At 50.9% G+C, this 20,059-nt stretch overlaps 5 protein-coding genes across 5 annotated transcripts; 3 read left to right on the forward strand and 2 right to left on the reverse strand.

Annotated features, from left to right (window-relative positions):
* Nucleotides 1–203: 203 nt before the first annotated feature.
* BCR38DRAFT_506287 (uncharacterized protein) lies at nt 204–1,032 on the reverse strand (the record flags this gene model as incomplete). Its single annotated transcript, XM_040864939.1, has 2 exons — nt 242–1,032; nt 204–208 (listed from the first exon to the last, which is right to left on the reverse strand). The coding sequence occupies exons 1-2, from the start codon at nt 867–869 to the stop codon at nt 204–206; spliced, it is 633 nt and encodes a 210-aa protein (XP_040709548.1). The 5' UTR covers nt 870–1,032.
* Nucleotides 1,033–1,692: 660 nt separating this feature from the next.
* On the reverse strand, nt 1,693–4,850 carry BCR38DRAFT_452611 (uncharacterized protein). Its single transcript, XM_040861537.1, has 5 exons — nt 4,122–4,850; nt 3,981–4,053; nt 3,745–3,929; nt 3,634–3,694; nt 1,693–3,580 (listed from the first exon to the last, which is right to left on the reverse strand). Exons 1-5 carry the CDS (start codon nt 4,419–4,421, stop codon nt 2,166–2,168), a joined length of 2,034 nt encoding a protein of 677 aa, XP_040709549.1. The 5' UTR covers nt 4,422–4,850; the 3' UTR covers nt 1,693–2,165.
* A 797-nt stretch (nt 4,851–5,647) lies between these two features.
* BCR38DRAFT_357093 (Molybdopterin biosynthesis MoaE) lies at nt 5,648–6,288 on the forward strand (the record flags this gene model as incomplete). The annotated part of the gene is made up of 2 exons (XM_040857076.1): nt 5,648–5,822; nt 5,879–6,288. The coding sequence occupies 2 exons, from the start codon at nt 5,648–5,650 to the stop codon at nt 6,286–6,288; spliced, it is 585 nt and encodes a 194-aa protein (XP_040709550.1).
* Nucleotides 6,289–13,502: 7,214 nt separating this feature from the next.
* Nucleotides 13,503–16,106, forward strand: BCR38DRAFT_356977 (OPT family small oligopeptide transporter; the record flags this gene model as incomplete). The annotated part of the gene is made up of 3 exons (XM_040857068.1): nt 13,503–14,048; nt 14,100–14,395; nt 14,549–16,106. The coding sequence occupies 3 exons, from the start codon at nt 13,503–13,505 to the stop codon at nt 16,104–16,106; spliced, it is 2,400 nt and encodes a 799-aa protein (XP_040709551.1).
* Nucleotides 16,107–16,713: 607 nt separating this feature from the next.
* BCR38DRAFT_479177 (uncharacterized protein) lies at nt 16,714–19,359 on the forward strand (the record flags this gene model as incomplete). Its single annotated transcript, XM_040863137.1, has 1 exon — nt 16,714–19,359. The coding sequence occupies exon 1, from the start codon at nt 16,759–16,761 to the stop codon at nt 19,354–19,356; it is 2,598 nt and encodes an 865-aa protein (XP_040709552.1). The 5' UTR covers nt 16,714–16,758.
* Nucleotides 19,360–20,059: the final 700 nt, after the last annotated feature.

Raw genomic sequence — 20,059 nt, forward strand, 5'->3', positions numbered from 1 at the left:
ATCAGAGGATAGAGAGTATTAAGGGGTAAGAAGTTTCTGTAGTCGTACGCTGGAAACAGCATAGAACCTTGAAGCAGCCCAACTTGCAGTTTTGCATTGTCCTGGGAGAGTGACAGGAAATTTCAGGATTCAGGGTCAATTTGAATATTGGAATGCGTAGTCAAGTAAATATAGAACAGCGGCTTTATAGTCGATCATTATAATTAACCTACGAATCGTTCATCTGTATTATAACACAAACATAGTGACATAGGAAGATCATGATACATCTGATAGTCAAACTCAGTACTCCACTCAACCACGAACACCTTTATCAAAGCAATCACACCAGCAATATCGAGCTGTCGTTTCAAATCAGGGCGTCTCCAGAAGTAAACCTCATCGATCTGGGCCATGTCCCAGTCTTCAACAAGTGCCCGCGCAATATCCGTGACGATCCGCACAAGGTCCCCCGAGTTACCCTCCCCAGCTAATACTGCCGATGCGGCCATGTCCCCCATATTATGCCTCACAAACTGGGGATCCCATCCCCTCTTATCCATCAAATACGGCTTATCCCTAACAGTCTTCTTCAGCAACGCCGCAAGCTGACCACGATACGAGTCTAACACCGGCTTTGCATAAGCAAGCAGGATATCTCTCATTCCCCAATGTATACTCCACCCCATCGAAGTCCAAGGCAGACAGTCTAGAGCATGTTTAATAACCTCATGCTCCTTCTTAGGCACAATCATATTGACACATCTCTCTCTCTCTCTCTCCTTATACGGTAGCCGCAACTGCATAATATCCATCGGCATAGACATATGATCTAGGCTCCCTGCCCTTGCAAACAGAAAACCGACCTCGTATATCTTACCGCCCATCATGCCATACAAATCCCTAGCCTCTGAATGGGTCCAACATTATCTAGACAATAGTAGTGAGGAATAGATCTAAGTTGACAGTTCAATTTAGGTGTCCATAAGGAAATGGTTGACTTCGATGAGGCAACGCTACATTCGCATTTTAAGTGGTACTAAATAATGAGATATCAGGCTGAGGCAGCCAGGATGTTCTGATGGTCACGCCTCCAGGGCTGTTCAGGTGCCGCTTCTCTGTGCAACAAGGTTGCATCAACGTTTATGTCGTCGGGCGATCTAGAACGGTCCAGTGAGACTCCACACACCACAAGTACACTTCTCACGGCTAAGCCAAAAAAGGGAATATTAGGCATATTCGGTACTTAATTAGATTACTGGTCTCTTCATTATTTGGGCTTCGTATCTCATTCGCTGAGGCTTCGCATGGCGATATACTGATGTTGTAATTTTAACTACGCAAGCGACCACTTCTCACCGTACCAGTGAGTGTTTCCAAGGTTGGCAACCACCCAACAGACACTATGAATAAGATAACAGCCGGGTATCTATAGGAACAGCCAAGGAGAAGCTTGCCTAGGAATTTCGCCTAGATTGCGTTGTGTACCATGGACCAGTCATTCGTTATCATATTGAGAAATGTTTGCCGAAAATTTCCTACCTAATTGTGCCTCTCACTCGACTTCAAACAAGTAAGCTTCTTGGCCGCTGTCATAGATCTAAAGTTTGGCCAAATATTTGGCCAACATCAAGTGTCACCACCACTAGCCCCTACCACACCAAGTAAGCCATAGGCAAAACTCTCATGGCCTCAGCATGAGAGCCATATACACTTTATCATAAACATACGGCGAAAAGGAAGGAAAACAGTTACAATGTTAACATACCCTTAAAGTAAAGGCATTACAGAAGGCGGAGAATTGATCGCCCAGACGGCTATATTGAACATAGTAAACGGGACTATTAGAGTCGACTAGGTTAATCAGTTTCAATAATGAAGCCGCGAGGACATTGACCAATTAGCCGACGTAAGCAATGAAGGGGCAAAATTGGAATCAATTTGGCAGTTGTTTCTGAAACACCCATAAGTCTGGCCATCAAGTGGGGTGTAAATGATGAACGTTCAGTGAAGTGCATCAAGTCAAACAAGGCCCAGAGCTGTCATGGTCAAAGGTGTTTCGCCGCATATCTACTGCAATTGAGTAGTATACATCGCCTTCATCCTTACAGATGTCCAGAAAAGCGAAAAAAAAAAAGGGTATCGTACAGCTTCCACCCGAACGGGAATCCCAGAGCCGAGCCTATCTATTCCATTCTCTCGTACCGTTCCCTTGCCTTATCCTTGGCTTTGGCCACAAAATCGGCATAATCATTCCTCGTAGCACGGGCAGCTTGCTCGGCCGCGTCGCCAATCTTACCTCCCTCAGCGCCCAGTCCAACACCAGGTGCGTATGCTGTGCTCTCGATGATGTTGGTCCTCCCTTCGCCTTCTGCCCCCAAGCCTGAGCCAGCACTCCAGCCCATCTTAGCCAACAGGCCAGCACCCTTCGATATAGCTGGCTTGCTTGGTGCCGCTCCTTGGAAACTTGGGTCGTTCTCTTTTGCGGCTGCTGGGTTGTTTCGTGAGAGGTGGGGCTTTGGCCTATTCGGCTGATTGTGTGCCTGTCGGCGCTCCTTGGCCCGGTCTCGATAGTTGGTAGTGGGCTCCTTTCCAACTTCCTTTAAGGCCTTGATTGCCTTCTTGATTAGACTGGCGTCATCCAAGTTGGTCTTATGAAGATCGCTCAACGATTCGTGTCGACGGAGGGATGGCTCGCTGATAAACTTGCGTCTACACAAAAGGCAGCACATTCGATCGAGATCGGCATAAGAGACACTCTGGGTCGCAGGTGCGGAAGCGGTTGCCGTAGCGGCTGGGCCAAGTTTATTTGCTCCAGTAACAAGTGTGCCCTTCTCGCCAAGTTCGCCGGCTTTCCTCGGATTCTTGGCTGATGCGCCGTGGAGCTCTGCATGTTTGTTTGCCCATCGTTGTAGTTGAGGGGCCATGGCGATCACTTTCTTGCCGCTAGGGGCAACCAAGTCCTTCTCTGCTTTCCTCTTCTTAGATTCTTTGGCGGATGCGGTCGTCTCGGCGGTGGGTGGCTCTGTTGGCTTTTCCTCGTACAGAGCCTCGTTGAAGATGACGAACTCGCTCGCGTAGACCGATGGGTTCCAGTAACTCAGTCTCAGCGAGGGGTTGTGAGTTGCCGAAAATGTGAACTTGGACTCTCCGTCGGGCACGGTCTTGAAATAGGGGATGAAGACCCCTGAATGTATGTATGCTATCGACACAGTCTTGGAGGCGATGGTAAACTGCGGGCTAGCGTTGAACTTTGCCATAATGGCGCGAGCATCCTCCATTTGGGAGAATTCAGCGAAACCGTATCTACAGCTAGCATCCGAGTGTTTGTCTCGAATTATGAAGACTCGGATCAGTGACCCTGGCTTGGCTCCTAGCCCGCTAGTATTACCTATGGGGGCTGTGCTCTTGAGCTTTGCAGGAGTTCCGGATGGCTGCTTTGATTCCTCGTCCTTGGTGACGTAGAGCTTCTTAATCCCCGTTGCCAAGACGTGCTCGTTGACCGAAGAAGGCAGATTGCGAATGACAAGAAACTGCGATGGTGCTTGCTGAGGGCATTCATCGCTCTTACCATCCAAATGCATGTCTGCAGCGTTCTCAGCTAAACCAATAGGTCAGATTCATCCAAGATTTCAGGGGTTGGAACATCCCTACAGGATCTAGGAGCTTTGCACTGTTTGCAGGTTGCTCGTCGAGAGAAATTTTCAAAGTGGCACTGTTAGGATTAGAACCTAGCACCGTGAAATTAACTCTGGTATTGCTCACCATAGTGCATTGCCAGTCATCCGTAGTCATCGCAAGGGGTCGTCGCTCTCGGCTGTAAGCGAGTGGTACATGAGCAACTGAGCCATCTGCAGCGTATATCTTTAGTGTGGGATAATGTCTCTCGAGAAAGTCGATGGCAGCTTGGTCGGATTTGAATTCAGCGAAGGCATAACAGCGTCGGCCACCTGCGTCTTGTAAGCTTGTGCATTGGTGGGATCGGGTATGGTACGGCTTACCAGTTCTGTCGTCCGACTTGACGCGGACTTCGACAAGACCGGCAGCACCCAATTCTCTCAAGCAAGTATCCACCTGCCACGAAAGTCAGTCAATATCCCCTGGTACACGTGGGCCAAGGCTCCAACACGATAACCACATACGTCTTGTGTGCTCATATTGCCTGGAATCTCGTCCATCTTGATGGTATGATATGGTCGGCCTGGCCCATATCGATAACCCCCGTTTTCGCGATATGATCCGTCGTCCGCAGAATTTTCGGAAGAGTGGTCGCGTGGGCTTCTGTGCCTGCGATCTCTGGGCATGTCCGGATCTCTGTAGCCACGACCTCGGCCTTGGTCGAGCGAGCGGTCTCTTCGACGAGTGCGGTGATCATCATGTGCCCTGTCATCCCCATATGCGTGCGGATCGTATTCGTATGCATCCACGGAGTCCATCTTCATAGAGCGGTCGTGGTGTGCACGATCCCGATCGCGATATGGATCCTCCCCTCGAGGCCCCCTTGGCGGCGTTCTTCTAGGCGACCTAGAAGAGTCTTTCCTCGCAGGAAAGTCAGCTCAAGCTCAAGATACGACTCCACATCATCCTCCAGGCTATTCGGTTTTACCATGCCGCGAGCGATACTGGTGGTCCCTCGAAGATGGGGATCTGCGCCGGTACTGATCCCGCTCGTCGCGATCGCGCGGTCGGTCTTTGTAGTCATCGTACATCGTCAGTGTCGCCAAGATGGATGCGCGATTATGGGTGTATGATGAGGCAGGAGTTTAGATTAAAGTATTTACATGTTGAATGTGTCGTTGTTGTGGTTGTGTCAGGGAGGATAATGTCAGGTTCTGGGCGCAGACGGAGCACTTGACTTTGAACTTCCAGGGCCGCCAATCCGCTGCAGGATCCAGGTATGGTCCGAGCTCCACTGGAACAATTTCGTAAACTTGAACCACCTGAAACTTATTTTATTACACGGCTCTACTATGTTCCAACTTCTCATGCAATCTGAATCCAACGTCCTGAATCCGACGTCCTCATCTCAAACAGTTGAACTCGGTTTAATGATATATGTCAAACCAGCAGCTTAATTTCTACTTTTCGAATTGACGGTTCATAAGTCACTCTGCAACTCGGCGGGCGATTCATCGTCAGGTTACTCTGATGTGTCATCTGAGCTTGCACATGTGTGTCATACTTCAGACTTTCTCATAATCCATGGTGACATGCTCTAGAGCACACATGAGAATACTCATGGCATTGGCTTGAAGCGCAGGTGGCAATAGTCATTGTACAGCTCTTTGTCTGTTTTCGCCCATCTTATAACGAGATATAGGCTATCTATATCCAAAACAGACTGAGCCGTTTACCTACACGCCAGAGCCAGCTTGGCAGCGTCTCAAACGTATTATTACGAATAAAGTACCTACAGGAATCAAGCACCGATCCATTAGAATAACTCCAGAGGGCCAAAGAGACAGTAATTACGCCATGTTATCCCATAGTTGTTCCCAGTGACTGCGCGGAGAAGCTTCGGCGATTGCGATTAGCTCTTGATTCAATCGACTCGAGTTGCCTGCAACGAATCTTACCAAGCCGCTGAGTCGTCACCAACAGTCTGACAACCATCATGGCTGCGTTCGTCGTCAATGCGTTGCGAAATGTCTCGAACACCATGTCGAGCATGACCAATGCTGTCAACACCCTCGTCGGGGTTCTAGAGCCTCGTGTGACGGAGCTCAGCGATGACGATGGCGATCGCCGCTGCTATGTGGCCTTGAGCAGCAACCACCTCGACGCCCAGAAGGTCATCGACCGCGTCCGCAGCCCTCAGGCCGGCGCTATTGTGCTGTTCGCAGGTGAATCCCTAGAGCTTGTTGTTTGTTTTACTCAATGCAGGCCTGACGGACTTCAGGTACCACTCGAGACAACTTCGACGGCAAGGCCGTCAAGGAGCTCTTCTACCACGCCTATGAGCCGCGCGCCCTGCAAACCATGATGGACATCTGTCAGACGATGGCGAAGAAGCACTCGCTCAAGTCGATCGCTATGATCCATCGCCTTGGAATCGTTCCCATAGGTGAGGAAAGCATCCTGATCGCCGTCTCGTCTCCCCATCGCCAGGCTGCCTGGAAGGCAGGCGAGGAAGCCCTGGAGGAATGCAAGCGCAAGGTCGAGGTCTGGAAGAAGGAGGAGTTTGAAGGCGGTGAGGGCGTCTGGAAGGCCAACCGCGATGGAGCCAAGGGCGAGAAGGTTGTCGATGTCAAGGACGACACAAACGTCAACGTCCCGATTGAACGGGGAGATCTGGGTCCGGGCGTCTAGGAGATCGACCCGTGTTCGACTACCTTCCACTATGACCAGTACGAGGAAGGGATTTCGGATGGAGGGTTGCCTCTCGACTTCGACGGCCCTCCGGACTACGTGGTTAACCCGACCTACGTCCGCTGCGAGCCCTAACATAAACCCCCCGGGTCCGTCACCGTATTGGTTCTCCATGTGGCCGAGTTCCTCAGACGAGCTCAGATGATGAATGAGACACAGCAGCTTTCGGCCGCTTTTGGACCGTATAGGTAAACATGGGCATGTCATGTCAATCACTCGGAATGTCAAAGTTTGACTTCGGTTGAGGATATTGTTATACGCTTTCAACAATGCTGGATGTTAAGACTATGAAGGAGAACTATGGACGCGAACCCATGTGTACCATGCCTAGATCCAGTAATATGATATGGTTTATCACGGAATGGCGTACGACCAACCGGTTAAGACTTTTGGAGCAACATGTGCGTGGCTGCGTGTCGGCTCTAGCGAGCTCACAGACTGGAATCGTCGCTATGTCACATTTCTACTTATCTAGCAGAATATCTCGGGAACTTTTGTTGCTGAGCAGCAGCTACCCAGGTAGCCTAGGTTCTATGCCACGAGGTCAGTGACCTTGCTTTATTTCACGTTTAATGACCAGCCTCCATCGTCTCATTGCATCGAGGTACCCGTGCATCAGATGGTTACACCATTTTGGTCAGCTCGCTCTACCAGTCCGTAGTTACTCTTGGTACACTACATTTAAATGAGCATATTTATTTAGCCGGCGAAAAAACATTACCAGCAGACGGTTCAGCTTGGATGCTAAACCAAGTGTTCTCGGTATAGGCTCGAGTAGCTTACTGATAGTACCGATCTTCAACCCCTGGAACCTTTCTAGGACCAATCTTGGATTGTCACAATGCAGCACAATGGTAGTATTCTATTTTTACCAGTACACACTTGGCATATTCAGACTTCAAACTACAAACTCTCCGACAGGTCTATTCGCCAAAACCCGCATGTAGGCGATTTTCTTTGAAGTTGTGGGCAAATCGCAGCCCACCGTTCATTGTTGTTCTTATGACTATCGTTACTTGCCGTAAGCTCTGGCTAATCTACAGTGGCTACACTGGGTGGTCCGTGCGGGGCCGAACACTGCCATTTCTGCCCACACGCCCTCAAATGGCCATGTGAGGCTCGGGAACGTCAATCCAAGCCTATTGAGAGCATGTTGCCGAAAACTAATGTACTATTTCTGCCGTTCGTGACCGCCTGCACCATCCAGCCTTCTCGATCTCACTGTCGCTCCTACCAGTCTTTCCTCGTGTTAGTTGCTAGGAACTAGACCGAGCAATTCGATGAATCGCTGGTGTTTCGCCTTGTCGAGCGGCTTCGTTAGCCCATCTGCAGCGTTGTCTTCACTGGCTACATGCCTGACAGCGACGTTGCCGGCGTTGACTTCCTGTGTAACGTAGTGGTATGCCACGCGAATGTGACGCTTTTCCTTCGTCATGGACGAATCGTTCGACCACTTGATCGCGCCCGTGTTATCCTCTAGTAAGACGATCGGTCCTTCTGGCATGTAGCCTAACTCTGTGAGAAAGTTTCGAATCCATGCTGCGTCCGCTGTGGCCATGCTCAATGCCACGAACTCTGCCTCGGTTGTTCCTCGCGCCACTACTGTCTGCAACTTCGATAGCCAGCTGATCGGACCGCCAGCCATGAAGAAAACGTAACCAGAGGTCGACTTTGCTCCATCCTTGCCGGCGTAACTCGAATCAACTGCTCCATGTAGGCCAAGCTTGCCGAACTCCTGGTGTCGGTGGTCACGCCTGTATTCGATCGCCAACCTGTTGCCTTTCAAGTAGCGCGGGACTCGTTTAAGGCTTGCCTCTTGTTCAGCCGTAGGACCGCACATATATCGCGCATGGGCTGAGGTCGCGAACGACGTGTCGGGCCGACTGATTACGGACGAGAAGTTGAACTTTCCAACCATCGATGAAAACCCTGTAGTTCTCTCAGGGCTAATACGCTGGTCTACCGCTCCCATGTACATGTCGTTCAGGCGCGATGGCTCAAACGGCGTGTCCATTGGTTTTGCGTTAGTAAAGCCAAGGGATTCAACTGCTTTCTCGATGTACTGCCGTTGATCGAGGTTGACACTGTCATCCTCGCCACGAGTGATCCGTACGCCCAGGAACCAGTCAGCGTCTCCAAGGTCATTCAGCGGCACCTGCCTCGCCAAATCCTTGGCTACTTGTTGTAGACGCTGCTTATTAGGGCCGAACAGGAGGAAATCATCTACGTACGACGCAATAATATCTCCTGTCTCTCGGTTGATGTAGATGGCGTCGTCATACTGTAGGGGAGTAAAGCCTAGCTTCTTGAGTATGCGCCGTGCTTCGCGCTGCCACGTAGCACCGGCCTGCTTTAGGCCGTAGAGAGGGTTCATCAGCTCGATGGTCTTCTCTGGCTCGTACTTGTACTTCGCCTTCTCGTCTGGGTACGCATCGAAATACTGTTTTAGCAAGGGGAACTGCTTCATAAATATTCGTTCATCCAATTTTCCATTAAGGTATGCCGCGATGAAGTCGATTTGATAGACATGCCAGCCAAAGATGCTTGCTAATGCCATTAAGATGCGCCACGATGTCGCGCGCGCTGTTGTTGCCGATGTCTCGTTGTAATCGATTCCTCTTCGCTGTGAGAAACCGCGTGCAACGATACGGCCTTTTAACCTCTCGAGCTCGCCAGTAGATAGGTATTTCTTCTTAAGTACCCATTTGGCGTCGATAAGGTGACCCTTTATAGCCTCCGACTTGTCGCAGAACCGGAAGGTGCCTTTCTCTAGGTTGGTGCGTATCTCTGTGAAGATGGCCTCAATCCACGCGTCCTTTTCCGGTCCTTCCGTCGCATCCTTGAACGTCGGCGCGTCTGGCGTCTTGACAGTCAAGATCTCGAAGATCTGTTGTAGGCCGAATTGCGTAGCCATACCGAACAATATATCTTCGCTGCCCTCTCGCTCGAATATGTCCTTATACTCTTGCTCTAGCCAGTGTTTCGCTAGCTCGGTGTTCATTGCTTCGTGGGCTCGATCGGTGGGATTCGTATCGGCGAACTGGTCAGAGATGTCGGCCGATGTGTAGTTGACTCGTACGAGGCGGCCGGAATCGAGGAATTCGGCAGAGAATTGAGAAGCTTCGTCGTCCTCTACGCCCTCACGCCAGCAGTGACGTAGGAAGTCGTCTGGTGGCGCCTCGAGGACGAAGTGGTTATCGCTGTCATCGTGTTCCTCAATCGTTGCATGCCTGACGGCTGGATGCTTCCTCGGTCTGCCACGCTTCCGTCTAATGACGCCCTCATCGTCTGTAACATCGTCGTCAACGACGTTATTGTCTTTGTTCCTGACCTTCGAGATTGGCGTCTTGCCATGCCTATGGCGCAATCTCTTCTGTACGTCCTTCGAGCTAATCTTCTTTATCTTGGCTAGATCGCATGCGATGCATGGGATGACTTCGACGAGTCTGTGGTCGAGCTCGATGCCGGTGGTGTAACGAATCGTCCATATGAGCCTTTCTGCGCTAATATGGCACAATCTGCGGTGCCATAGGACGATCTGTTTCGTCAATTCGTCCGTGACCATGACTTGGCCACCAACTGTGGCCGTTCTGATGGCCGCTTTCATCTCGTACGCTTCTTGCTCACTAAATGCTTCCAAGCCGGCGCCCTCAGGCTGATCAAACTGGTACAGTGCCGCGCAAGTATAGTGTACCCCGCCCTCAGGCTGTCTGCCGGGTTCCGACTGTCCGTATGGCCATAGATAAAAACCGCGCTTCGGTATGTTCAATGTGGTAATGGCTACCTTCGAAGAGCCCATGATGTTGACGCAAGAGGAGCTATTTCCTTCGAGGTAGCCGCCGGCCTTAAAGAAGGACTCGCCGCTGAATATCTTTAGTGGAAAAGAGGGGATCAGGAATACATGTCGGGCCACGAGGTAGTGATTCTCGCCCTTTGGGCCAGTTACCTGATACTTGACTGCTCCAACTTTCTCTGCGTAGACAGCTCCTCCTCCTGTCAGGATGGGGAACTTTTTCTTTAATGTGGTCATCGTGCCGGGGAGGAAGTCGCGCTCGCAGTTCGTAATGTGGATATCCGATCCGGTGTCGAACAGGATGCGGTGCTTCGAGGACGGCAATATGTCTGCCGAGTGAGACTGTGTAATCATTGAAGTCGACTGAGGCGCCGCGTGCGACTTGGTTACCTGTTGGAGCTGGTCTTCGTGCTCTAGAATGGCCTCCTCTACCAGCCTCGTACTCGATGTCCTAACGGAGTACGTGTTGCCGTCGAGTAGAGTTCGTACGCCGTCGGGGAGCTTCGGTTGTGTGTGGTTGTTGCTCGGCTCCGGCGTCTGGCTCGAGGGCCTTTCTCCTTCGGCCCTTTTCTGCTGGGCGCGTTTCTTCTGGTATGCTTCCTTGTCTCTCTTCGATGACTTGCATTCGTGCTTAAAGTGGCCAGTCTTGCCGCATCCAAAACACTCGATCCCGCTCTTGTCCCTCTTCCCTTTTTTCTTGCCTTGTGCATTGTGGGAGTTGCCGGATTTACTACTAGAATCCCTTCTGTCGCCGATTTTATGGTAAAATTCAGCTGCGAACTCGTCCATAACGTATTGCGCTGTTACGCCGACCATCTTCTGCATTTGGCGCTGTAATCGAACGAAATAGATGGCCTTGTCCTCAAGGGAGGCAAGGAACCACGTGACCTTGTCCTTATCATTGACTGAAGAGCCACCGTTTTCATAATCGTGTACGAGTTGTCTGAATTCGGTAACATGCTTAATTGGATCCTTGCCATCGTATTTGAGCGTACGGAGTTTCCCCCAGATTGTCGCGTGGATGTTATCGGCGGACTGCGCGTAGGTGCTTTCTAGTCTCTTCATGGCCTTCGTGCCTTGCTCAATGTCGACGATGAGCCCTTTTGGCTCGAGGTTACAGGCACCTCGCAGGTGTACGGCTATGTTCACTTCATCCATCGAAGTCAGCTTCATTTCCTCCTTCCAGCCGATCGCCTTAAGTGCGAGCCGAAAATCCGCGAAGAACACGCGAAAGTTCGTTGCCCCCTTTAGGTATTGAGACTTGTCTGGTTTGAATGAGAAGCGCTTCCAGCAGAGCCTTACGGCCGGCGAGCGCGTGCCCCGTGCTCTGTCATCTCCATCCGAATCACTCGAATCGTCTGGGTCGCTCGGCGGTTGGGTGCGGCGGCGGATTGCGTCTCGTCTTCTCTTCCTTTCCTTTCCGTCATCCGACTCGTTGTCGTCTGGTGGTGGTGGATTGCCGCCGGTTGGCCTTCTTCTCAGCTTCTCGAGCTGTTTGGCGATCTTTTCCTCATAGTGCTTCCGTAGCTGTTCTTCTGCCGCCTTAGCGGTTACGTCAGCGAGCTGGTCCTTTTCTTGCAATTGATCAAGCCCTTCGTAGGGTAGCCAGTCTACGGGGGGTTCGGCAGCCCCGTAATTCGATCGGGCTGGCTGGTAAAGTTCTTTTGCCTGCTCAACAGATGAGCGGCGTGACCGCCAAGATTTCGACCGTGAGCTCGGTCGCGATTCTTTTGTTTGCACTAGTGCGTCAAGTTGGTTCTTGTAGTGCTCAATTCGTTCGTTCTGCTGCTGTTGAACGCGCTGGTTCTCTTCTTCCTTGGCAGCGTACGTTGATTTTATCTCTTTTAGCTCTGCCATCAGCTCAGCTATCGACGGATGCTGATTGGTAGATGCGCTGGCGCCAGTGGCGCCGTCAGCGCTGTCAGGCGTACCTGCCTCAGCCGCAGCTTTGCTGCCCCGCGTCATCATGCGTGACGGCGCGGTTGCCATGTTGGTGGCTAACGTGTAATAACGCGTGTTCTGTGTCGTTCACGTACGACGAGCTGATCTGACTTCAATAGGGCGTAATAATCGCTCCTTCTTCCTCTCACGTCAACAGATTTGACGGCGATTCAGCTAATCGCTGTAGGTGAGGATCCTTGGGATACGCGCGAGAATTGCCTTGCGATGAAGTCAGGGCTCACGATGATGATTATCTCGCAGAATGCGCGAGAGTAATCTCTGTGATGGTTGTCGACCTCCGAATTGGCGTAAAATAACGCATCCGTCTCTCTCCCCACGACGGCGATCCAGCAGCAGCTGTCTGATCGCACCGCAACGGCGGCAGGGAAGAGTCCTTGGGAGTAATCGCGATAAATGCCTTTTTATCGAAGTCTGCCGTTTAAGATGATCTTGCCGTAATGCGCTGCCTTGATCGTCTTCTGAGATGCTACCATGTGGGCAAATCGCAGCCCACCGTTCATTGTTGTTCTTATGACTATCGTTACTTGCCGTAAGCTCTGGCTAATCTACAGTGGCTACACTGGGTGGTCCGTGCGGGGCCGAACACTGCCATTTCTGCCCACAGAAGTAATCCAGGGCCGCTTTCAAGCCCCCTTAGAGGGAGTGCCCAACGCTGAATAATTGCAGTGCTTTTTCACAGCTACAACCAGGTTGGTAGACTCATCTGGAGCGGATTCGGACTGAATGACAGCGGATATGATAAAATATATAAACCCGTCAGAAGTTCCGAGTTACTTAAGTAATACTAGAGCGTGAGAAAGACCAGCTCAAGATATCCCGGCCCATCGTCATGTGGCTACCCATTGGATGGTCATCTTGTGGCAGGTCCCTGACCTGGGGCAAGCTTGCAACTGTTAGTACCAAGTCGGGTGCCATCGTTCATTTTTTATCGCCGACCTTGACAGACGGGTCGAGGCCCTTCAACTTGTTTCTGCAATGGGAAGTGAGGCCCCTCCATCTTCTGGTCCAGCCCAAATCTATCCCCCACTATATCCCTGTAGCTGCATACCGATAACCCACCCTTCTGGAATTATCCAATTTAGGCAGGTCGTCAATTGCTGGGACCTCACGCTCTGCGTTCGAGATACTGTCGTGGACGTAGAGCCAGCCATGCAGATGGATGAATGCCGTTACGCGTCTTGTGGTAATTATCTCCCCACTCTGCCCCCTTGTCTTGGTTCAGGGTAAAGTAGCATTGTGGGAAGTCAGATAAATACCAAGTAGCTCCCGTCATGCCATCCCCATAGACCATGGGTCTTGTTCTTTGTTTCCCGCGATTCGATAGGCAGCTTTTGGGTTCTGATACGTTCAATTCTCTGACCTGCGTCTTTGGATTGAGTGTTCACGTACCAGTTCCAGGATGGGTTTCAGCTTCCGCAAAGGCGGCGAGCAGGAGGAAATCACACCATATGCCCTCGGCAGTGAAGAGGCGGAGGCCACTGGGGTCGAGGCTTTAAATATCCTCAAGCACTTCGAGCATCAACACAAACTGGACCCGAATCTACCAATCGAGGAGCTTAATGAATTGGACGCAATTCTCCGAAGCGGTGATGCTGAAAAGGGCATCGAGATCGAGGCGGCGTTGATGGAGGATAACAGTCCATATCCAGAGGTTCGCGCCGCCGTTAGGAACTACGACGTCGAGCTCCCGGCCAACACAATTCGCGCATGGATCATTGGCTTGGTACTCTGCAGTGTCGGCTCAGCTATCAACATGCTCTTCTCTCTCCGAAACCCGAGCGTCATCATTACAACCTACGTTATACAGCTGATCGCATATCCGATCGGTTTGGGGTGGGACTTGATCTTCCCCGACCGCGAGTTTCGAGTGGCCGGTTTGAAATTCAACTTCAAGCCCGGCAAGTTCAACTTCAAGGAGCATGTCGTTATCGTGTGCATGTCGAACGTGGGTAGCAATGCCACCACGGTTGTTTCATCAAGCTAATCCAGGACACAGGCAGCGTATGGCGGTGGAGCGCTGTATGCGACAGACGTTTTGCTCGCCCAACAGATCTTTTACGGGCAGCATTTCGGGTGGGCCTTCCAGCTGCTTTTCGGAATCACTACCCTTTGTACCGGTTACGGGCTGGCAGGCCTTGCGCGCCGTTTCCTCGTATGGCCAGCAGCTATGATTTGGCCCGCCGATCTGGTCAATGCCTCGCTTTTCTACACTCTGCACGACCACACCAACACGACCGACCCCGGCAAGACCAACGGTTGGAGTATCGGTCGTTATAAGTACTTCTTGATGGTGTAAGCAACTTCTATCATCTTTCACGGCATTGAACTATGGTATTTCCTGTGAGCAGCCAACCAAGCTCCTTGGCCGTGGCAATTTGGGTTGCCTCGTTTCCTGTAATACGCGCTTGCAGTTATGTAATGACCAACTAACTCACATTCGCAAAGCCTTATCAGCGCGTTCGTGTGGTATTGGTTTCCAGGCTGGATCTTTATGGGATTTTCGTACTTCAATTTTGTCTGTTGGGCCGCCCCCAACAACATTATCGTGAACAAGATCTTTGGCGGCCTTCGCGGTTATGGTCTTATTCCTACCACACTTGACTGGACCGTCGCTTCGGGCTACGCAGGATCCCCTCTGATTCCCCCGTGGCACGCTGTGGCAAACACAGTTGCCGGGGTTATCGTCTTCTTCGTCATCATCTCGATGGGCTTACACTTCTCAGGAACGTGGTACTCGGACTACTTCGTTGTTCAATCTCCGAACGCCTTTGACAACACAGGCGCAGTTTACAACGTCTCACGCATCCTGGATGAGAACCTGCAATTCGACGCCGAGAAATACCACGCTTATTCGCCGCTTTATTTAAGTACGCAGTTTGCTCTATGTTATGGTCTTGCGTTCGCTGCCGTCGCCGCAATCATCGTCCACGTCGTACTCTACCATGGTCCGGAAATTGTTAGGCAGTTCAAACTGGCCCGGAATCAAGACGACGACGTTCACATGCGGCTGATGAAGAAATACCGCGACGCAGAAGACTGGTGGTACCTAGCTCTCTTCGTTGTCATGGTCGGCCTATCCTTTGTCGTATGCTGCGCCTGGCCGACTGGCTTCCCTGCCTGGGCCTATGTCGTCTGCATGATCCTCCCGCTCATCTGGACTATTCCAATCGGAATCATACAAGCTATCACAAACATTCAGCTCGGACTGAATGTGTTGACCGAATATGTCATCGGTTACCTCCTCCCCGGTCACCCAGTTGCAATGATGATGTTTAAGAACTATGGCTACCTCTGTACGTCGCAGGCGCTGTTCTTCGCCCAAGATCTCAAGCTCGGTCACTATATGAAAGTCCCTCCATGCACAATGTTTTGGTCGCAGCTCATCGCCTCGATATGGTCCGCCATTGTCCAAATCGCCGTCATGAACTGGGCTCTTGGCAATATTCCCGATGTGTGCAGCGACGACCAACCGAACGGTTACACGTGTCCCGGCAGTCAAGTTTTCTTCACTGCGTCCATCATCTGGGGCGCAATCGGGCCAGCTCGCATCTTCAGCGGGGAGGCCCTATACTCCGACCTTCAGTGGTTCTGGCTTGTCGGTGCCGTGGCCCCGGTCATCGCCTGGTTCTTCGCCCGACGCTACCCCAAGTCCATCTGGCGATACGTCAACATGCCGCTGTTCTTCGGCGGGTCTGGGTGGCTCCCGCCGGCGACCACATACAACTACCTTTGCTGGGGCACGGTCGGCATGTTGTTCAACTTCTTCATCAAGCGCCGGTTCAACGGGTGGTGGCTCCAGTACAACTATATCACCTCTGCCGCACTGGACTGTGGCCTCGTCACGTCCACTATCGTCATATTTTTCACCTTGTATCTTACGGAGGCTTACCCGCCGCAATGGTTCGGCAACGTTGGTGCGTTTGAGACGATGGACCAGCAGGGTACGGCTATCAAATCGTACGTTGCTGAGGGTGAGATATTTGGGCCTACTTCTTGGCCATAACGAATCTGTATGAAGTTACGAGATCTACGATGCATGATCTTGTGTGTTAGGTAAGGAGGTATTCTTGGGATGATATTGCAGTGTCTGGTGTTAACATAAACAGGAGTACTTAATGCGTGTATCGAGTTTGAGCTGAACATTGTTTAATTAAACTTAGCCTGACACCCTGCCCCTCTCCGCCCAGTGGAGGAGTCAAAAGGTTTTGATGCAAGTTGAAGCTCGTAGACATATCAGTCAACCTGAGGACAGGTGAAATGGAGGATTAAGTGACCAGTCACACCCTTGCATATTGGAGTCGCAACTGTCTTCAGCTCATGCGGGCTTGAGTCGGCTCTCGGCTATTTTCTGTCAGTTGGTCCAGTTGAAGAAAACTTCGGTGCAGCTACCTGGATACGGAAAAGGTGGCTTGAAAACTTGCGTTCGATATGTGTTTTCTAGCTCCTATTCGGGTCATACACCCGTGTGGCGTCTTGCGATTCATGAAGCTCTGAGCTGACCCCACGCTACTTGAAGAAGATCTGTTGGTAGCATCAATGAAAAGCAGCGGGTTTCTTTGATGTATATAAAAAGGTATCCCACTCTCTGTTACAGTTGACGCTCTACTGAAATTGCATTTCCATGTTTCGCCACTTTACAGCTGAATTGTGCCACCATGACATCTTCAACCGACCTTCAACTTTTGCAAAGGGCTATTGAACAAAGCCAACCAGTGAATCAAGCCTACAATACGAACCATGCGAATATAGTAAACTCGGCCCGGGTCAGACCTTTTTCCATTCCTCGCCGACCCGTGCCGGTGAAAGCCGGGGGGGCGGCTGAACAACCTACATCCTTCTCGGCAGTCTCTTCAAGGAATGCTCAAAGTGATGCTCCTTCTGCAGGACAAGATTACGATGGCAACTTACCTATACCCACGCCTCGTTTACCTGAACCAGTCGCTGCCTCGCAACCAAAACAGCATTCCCAAGAGACATATATCCACCCTACTCCTATACCAACCACATGTACTATGGCCCCAGCCCCGTTGACTGAAAATACAACTATACCAGAGGGTTCTTCCAAATCACCAGAAAGTCAAAATGCACTACCGACTCTGCCAGGTTTTGATTCGCCTAAAGCTGTACAGACCTTTCCACCTCCTCCGCCTTTATCACCAAGACCAGCGTATCAATCATCCGAGAGGACTCTCCAATCCCGCTCTGTACCGCATCCCTTAACCTCAGGAATCCCGCCAAACCCTGGCCCCATTTTCTCAAACATTCCATCCAGCCCAGCTTATTCCATGGCCTGGAATCACCTTCCTACAGCACCATCCTCATCATCTACGCTTCGGACGGACAGACTATTAAAGTACCTCAACAAGGAAACGGCCAAAAAGGCTTACAATAGCAGCAAGGAATTCCTCGCCAAGACCAACGAAAAGCTGGAAAAGGTCATTAACCCCCTGATGCCAGTGCTAGCAATGATAAACCCCAACATCGCCACGATCTATCAGGTGCAGCAACAGCTGAGTCAGTCTCAACAATCACAGCAGAATGGTTCAGGTATCGATTCATTGGCAGCAATGCTGAGCGTCCAGGCTGCGGCAGCGCTGGCAGGGCAGTATTCTGGTGGACTTGGTGACTTTGGCGTGATGACAACAGCGTTGAATCAACCCAATATATCCAGCCTCTACAGTGGTGAAAAAAATCAAAATTTCCCTTTTGATTCTACGTTCCTGCAGGATCAACAAGGTATTGTTGCTGGAGATATCTTGTCGAGTTTAACTGCCACCGGGCTTTTTCAGCCCTCAATGTCACAGGAGTGTTTCACTCCGCCGTATCAAGACATACTATCCGCATATACACAGCAGCAACAAAACTCTGCAACGGAAATGTTTCTGTCGGCTCTGAGGACTGGTGGAGTTTCAGATCAATCCACAAATCAAGAGGCAATATCTGCTTACATACAACAGCAAGCGGATGCTTCTACAGCGAACTTGATGTCAACCATGAGCGGCAGTGAAGGAATAGGACAGTCTTCGCCATCTCAGTCAAACCTAGACATGATTACTGGATTTATACAGCAGCAGACAGATGCCTCGACGGAAAACCTCATGTCAATATTGAACTCTACTGGATCGCCGGGAATGCAGTATATGTCGTTCATTTTGCAACAACAGCAGCTGCAGCAGCAAACTCAGCCCGATGCTCAGCCAAGCTTGACCACGCCCTTCACGTCCCCGCCGTCAGCAAACAGTGTTCCACCTCAGAATACCTGCCAGCCAATCTCTGGACAGCAAGAGGAACAGGCGCAGGCAGAGGCACAGACACCAATCCCATCAAATCCACCTCCATCTACCTCTTCCCCTTTACAATTCCAATCCCAATCCCAACCTCCAACCCTCCCCAACCCCAAAACCTGGCCCCATCATCGTGCCCGCATCTTCGGCCTTGAGCACATCCTCCTCCCACCCCGCCACACCAACCTCCGCACACCGCACCCGCACCTCATCATCGGCGACTTGGCCCACCTGTATGGCGGGGGCAGCTTCGAGATCAGACTCCTGTACACAACATCCCAGATCCAAACCGCCGTCGAGGCAATTGGGGACCTAACTACGGATGATTGCAGGACGGTTCTTGTGCCGGCTTGTGTGATGGAGTTTGGGATCCCTACTGGAGGCGTGAATGTGGGGTGTGTTGTCTGTGCTAATCAGACCGGCGGTGAGGATGAGGCAGAGGAAGGCGGAGGGAGAGGGGGAGCGGACAAGGGGGCGCTGGTCATGTACAGGGCGATAGTCAGCTCGCCGTATGGGCATGGTGTGGCGGTGTCGCTATATGTGCCAGTAAAGCATATTGCGGTGGCGAGCAAAGTAGCGGCTACTATGCTGTCGTCGATTAGGTGGATCGATCGCTCGGTGCTGTGCAAATCGGTCTCTAGTCAGCTTATGGGGACGTGGAGGTCCTACTCACACATGTCCTTAAATGGCGGCCATGATAGTGTGGCAGAAATGAAGGAGTTGTGCTTCATGGCCGATGGACAGTATACATATGATCGAGCTTGCCAGGCTATTGGGGACGATCGGAGGAATGGGGGAAGTGAGTCCGGTTCAAACCATATAAGCGGTAGTTTTGAATTGTATGACTATGAAAAAGGGACTGTTCATCTGGTACTTGCCAAGACGGATAAGGACAGTGTGGAGGTACGGGCTGTCGAGTTGAGGGGCAATGTCATGGTTATTAATGCGAAGGAGTACTTTAGAGTTTGAGACTTTGGTTATTGATTTTACTAATAGATGACTGCAAGGAAAATTTTGGATTTTGCCCGTTTCGTGATATGTATGGTGGGTGGCCTTGATAAGTTGGTTTGGCATAGACTATATCTCGTATCATTATAGCGCAAAACTTCGCATCAAACTGTGATTTTATTGTACAGGGCAACCTCTCCCAATCCACTTTCAGCGATGTGTGCCAATAATAGGCTTTGACACATATGCCAGCGATGCCTTCCACACAAAATCTCATTTCAAATCAGTCAAGCTCGAATGGGCCAGTATTGCGACTATCATTCACAAACGGCAATACTTGCAGCTATGCGCCTGAATTGCAATCCACATTGTGGGTCTCATGTATCCGATCTCCTATAAAGCAACGAACTAAGCTACGGCTAGACGGCTAGACAGGGATTGATTAGCTTGGCATGAAATTGCCACGTTCAGTATCATACTACCGAGACTATATTGAGATACTATTTAGATACGTCATCTGAACATTTCTGTAACAGTAAATCGACGCAGCGTACTGCAGGCACATCTAGTTAGCCATGTGGTTCCTAAACCTCTTGCAGGTCATGAACGCGCAAACGAGTTCGCTCATGCATAACTTCAATAAGCAACGAGCTTCCGAACATATTGTGTGAGATGTCGATATCTCGGGTTGCGTCCGGATTCGGACCCAAGGTATAGTGACAAT

This window comes from Pseudomassariella vexata (assembly GCF_002105095.1).
Source record: "Pseudomassariella vexata strain CBS 129021 chromosome Unknown BCR38scaffold_28, whole genome shotgun sequence".
NCBI lineage: Eukaryota > Fungi > Ascomycota > Sordariomycetes > Amphisphaeriales > Pseudomassariaceae > Pseudomassariella > Pseudomassariella vexata.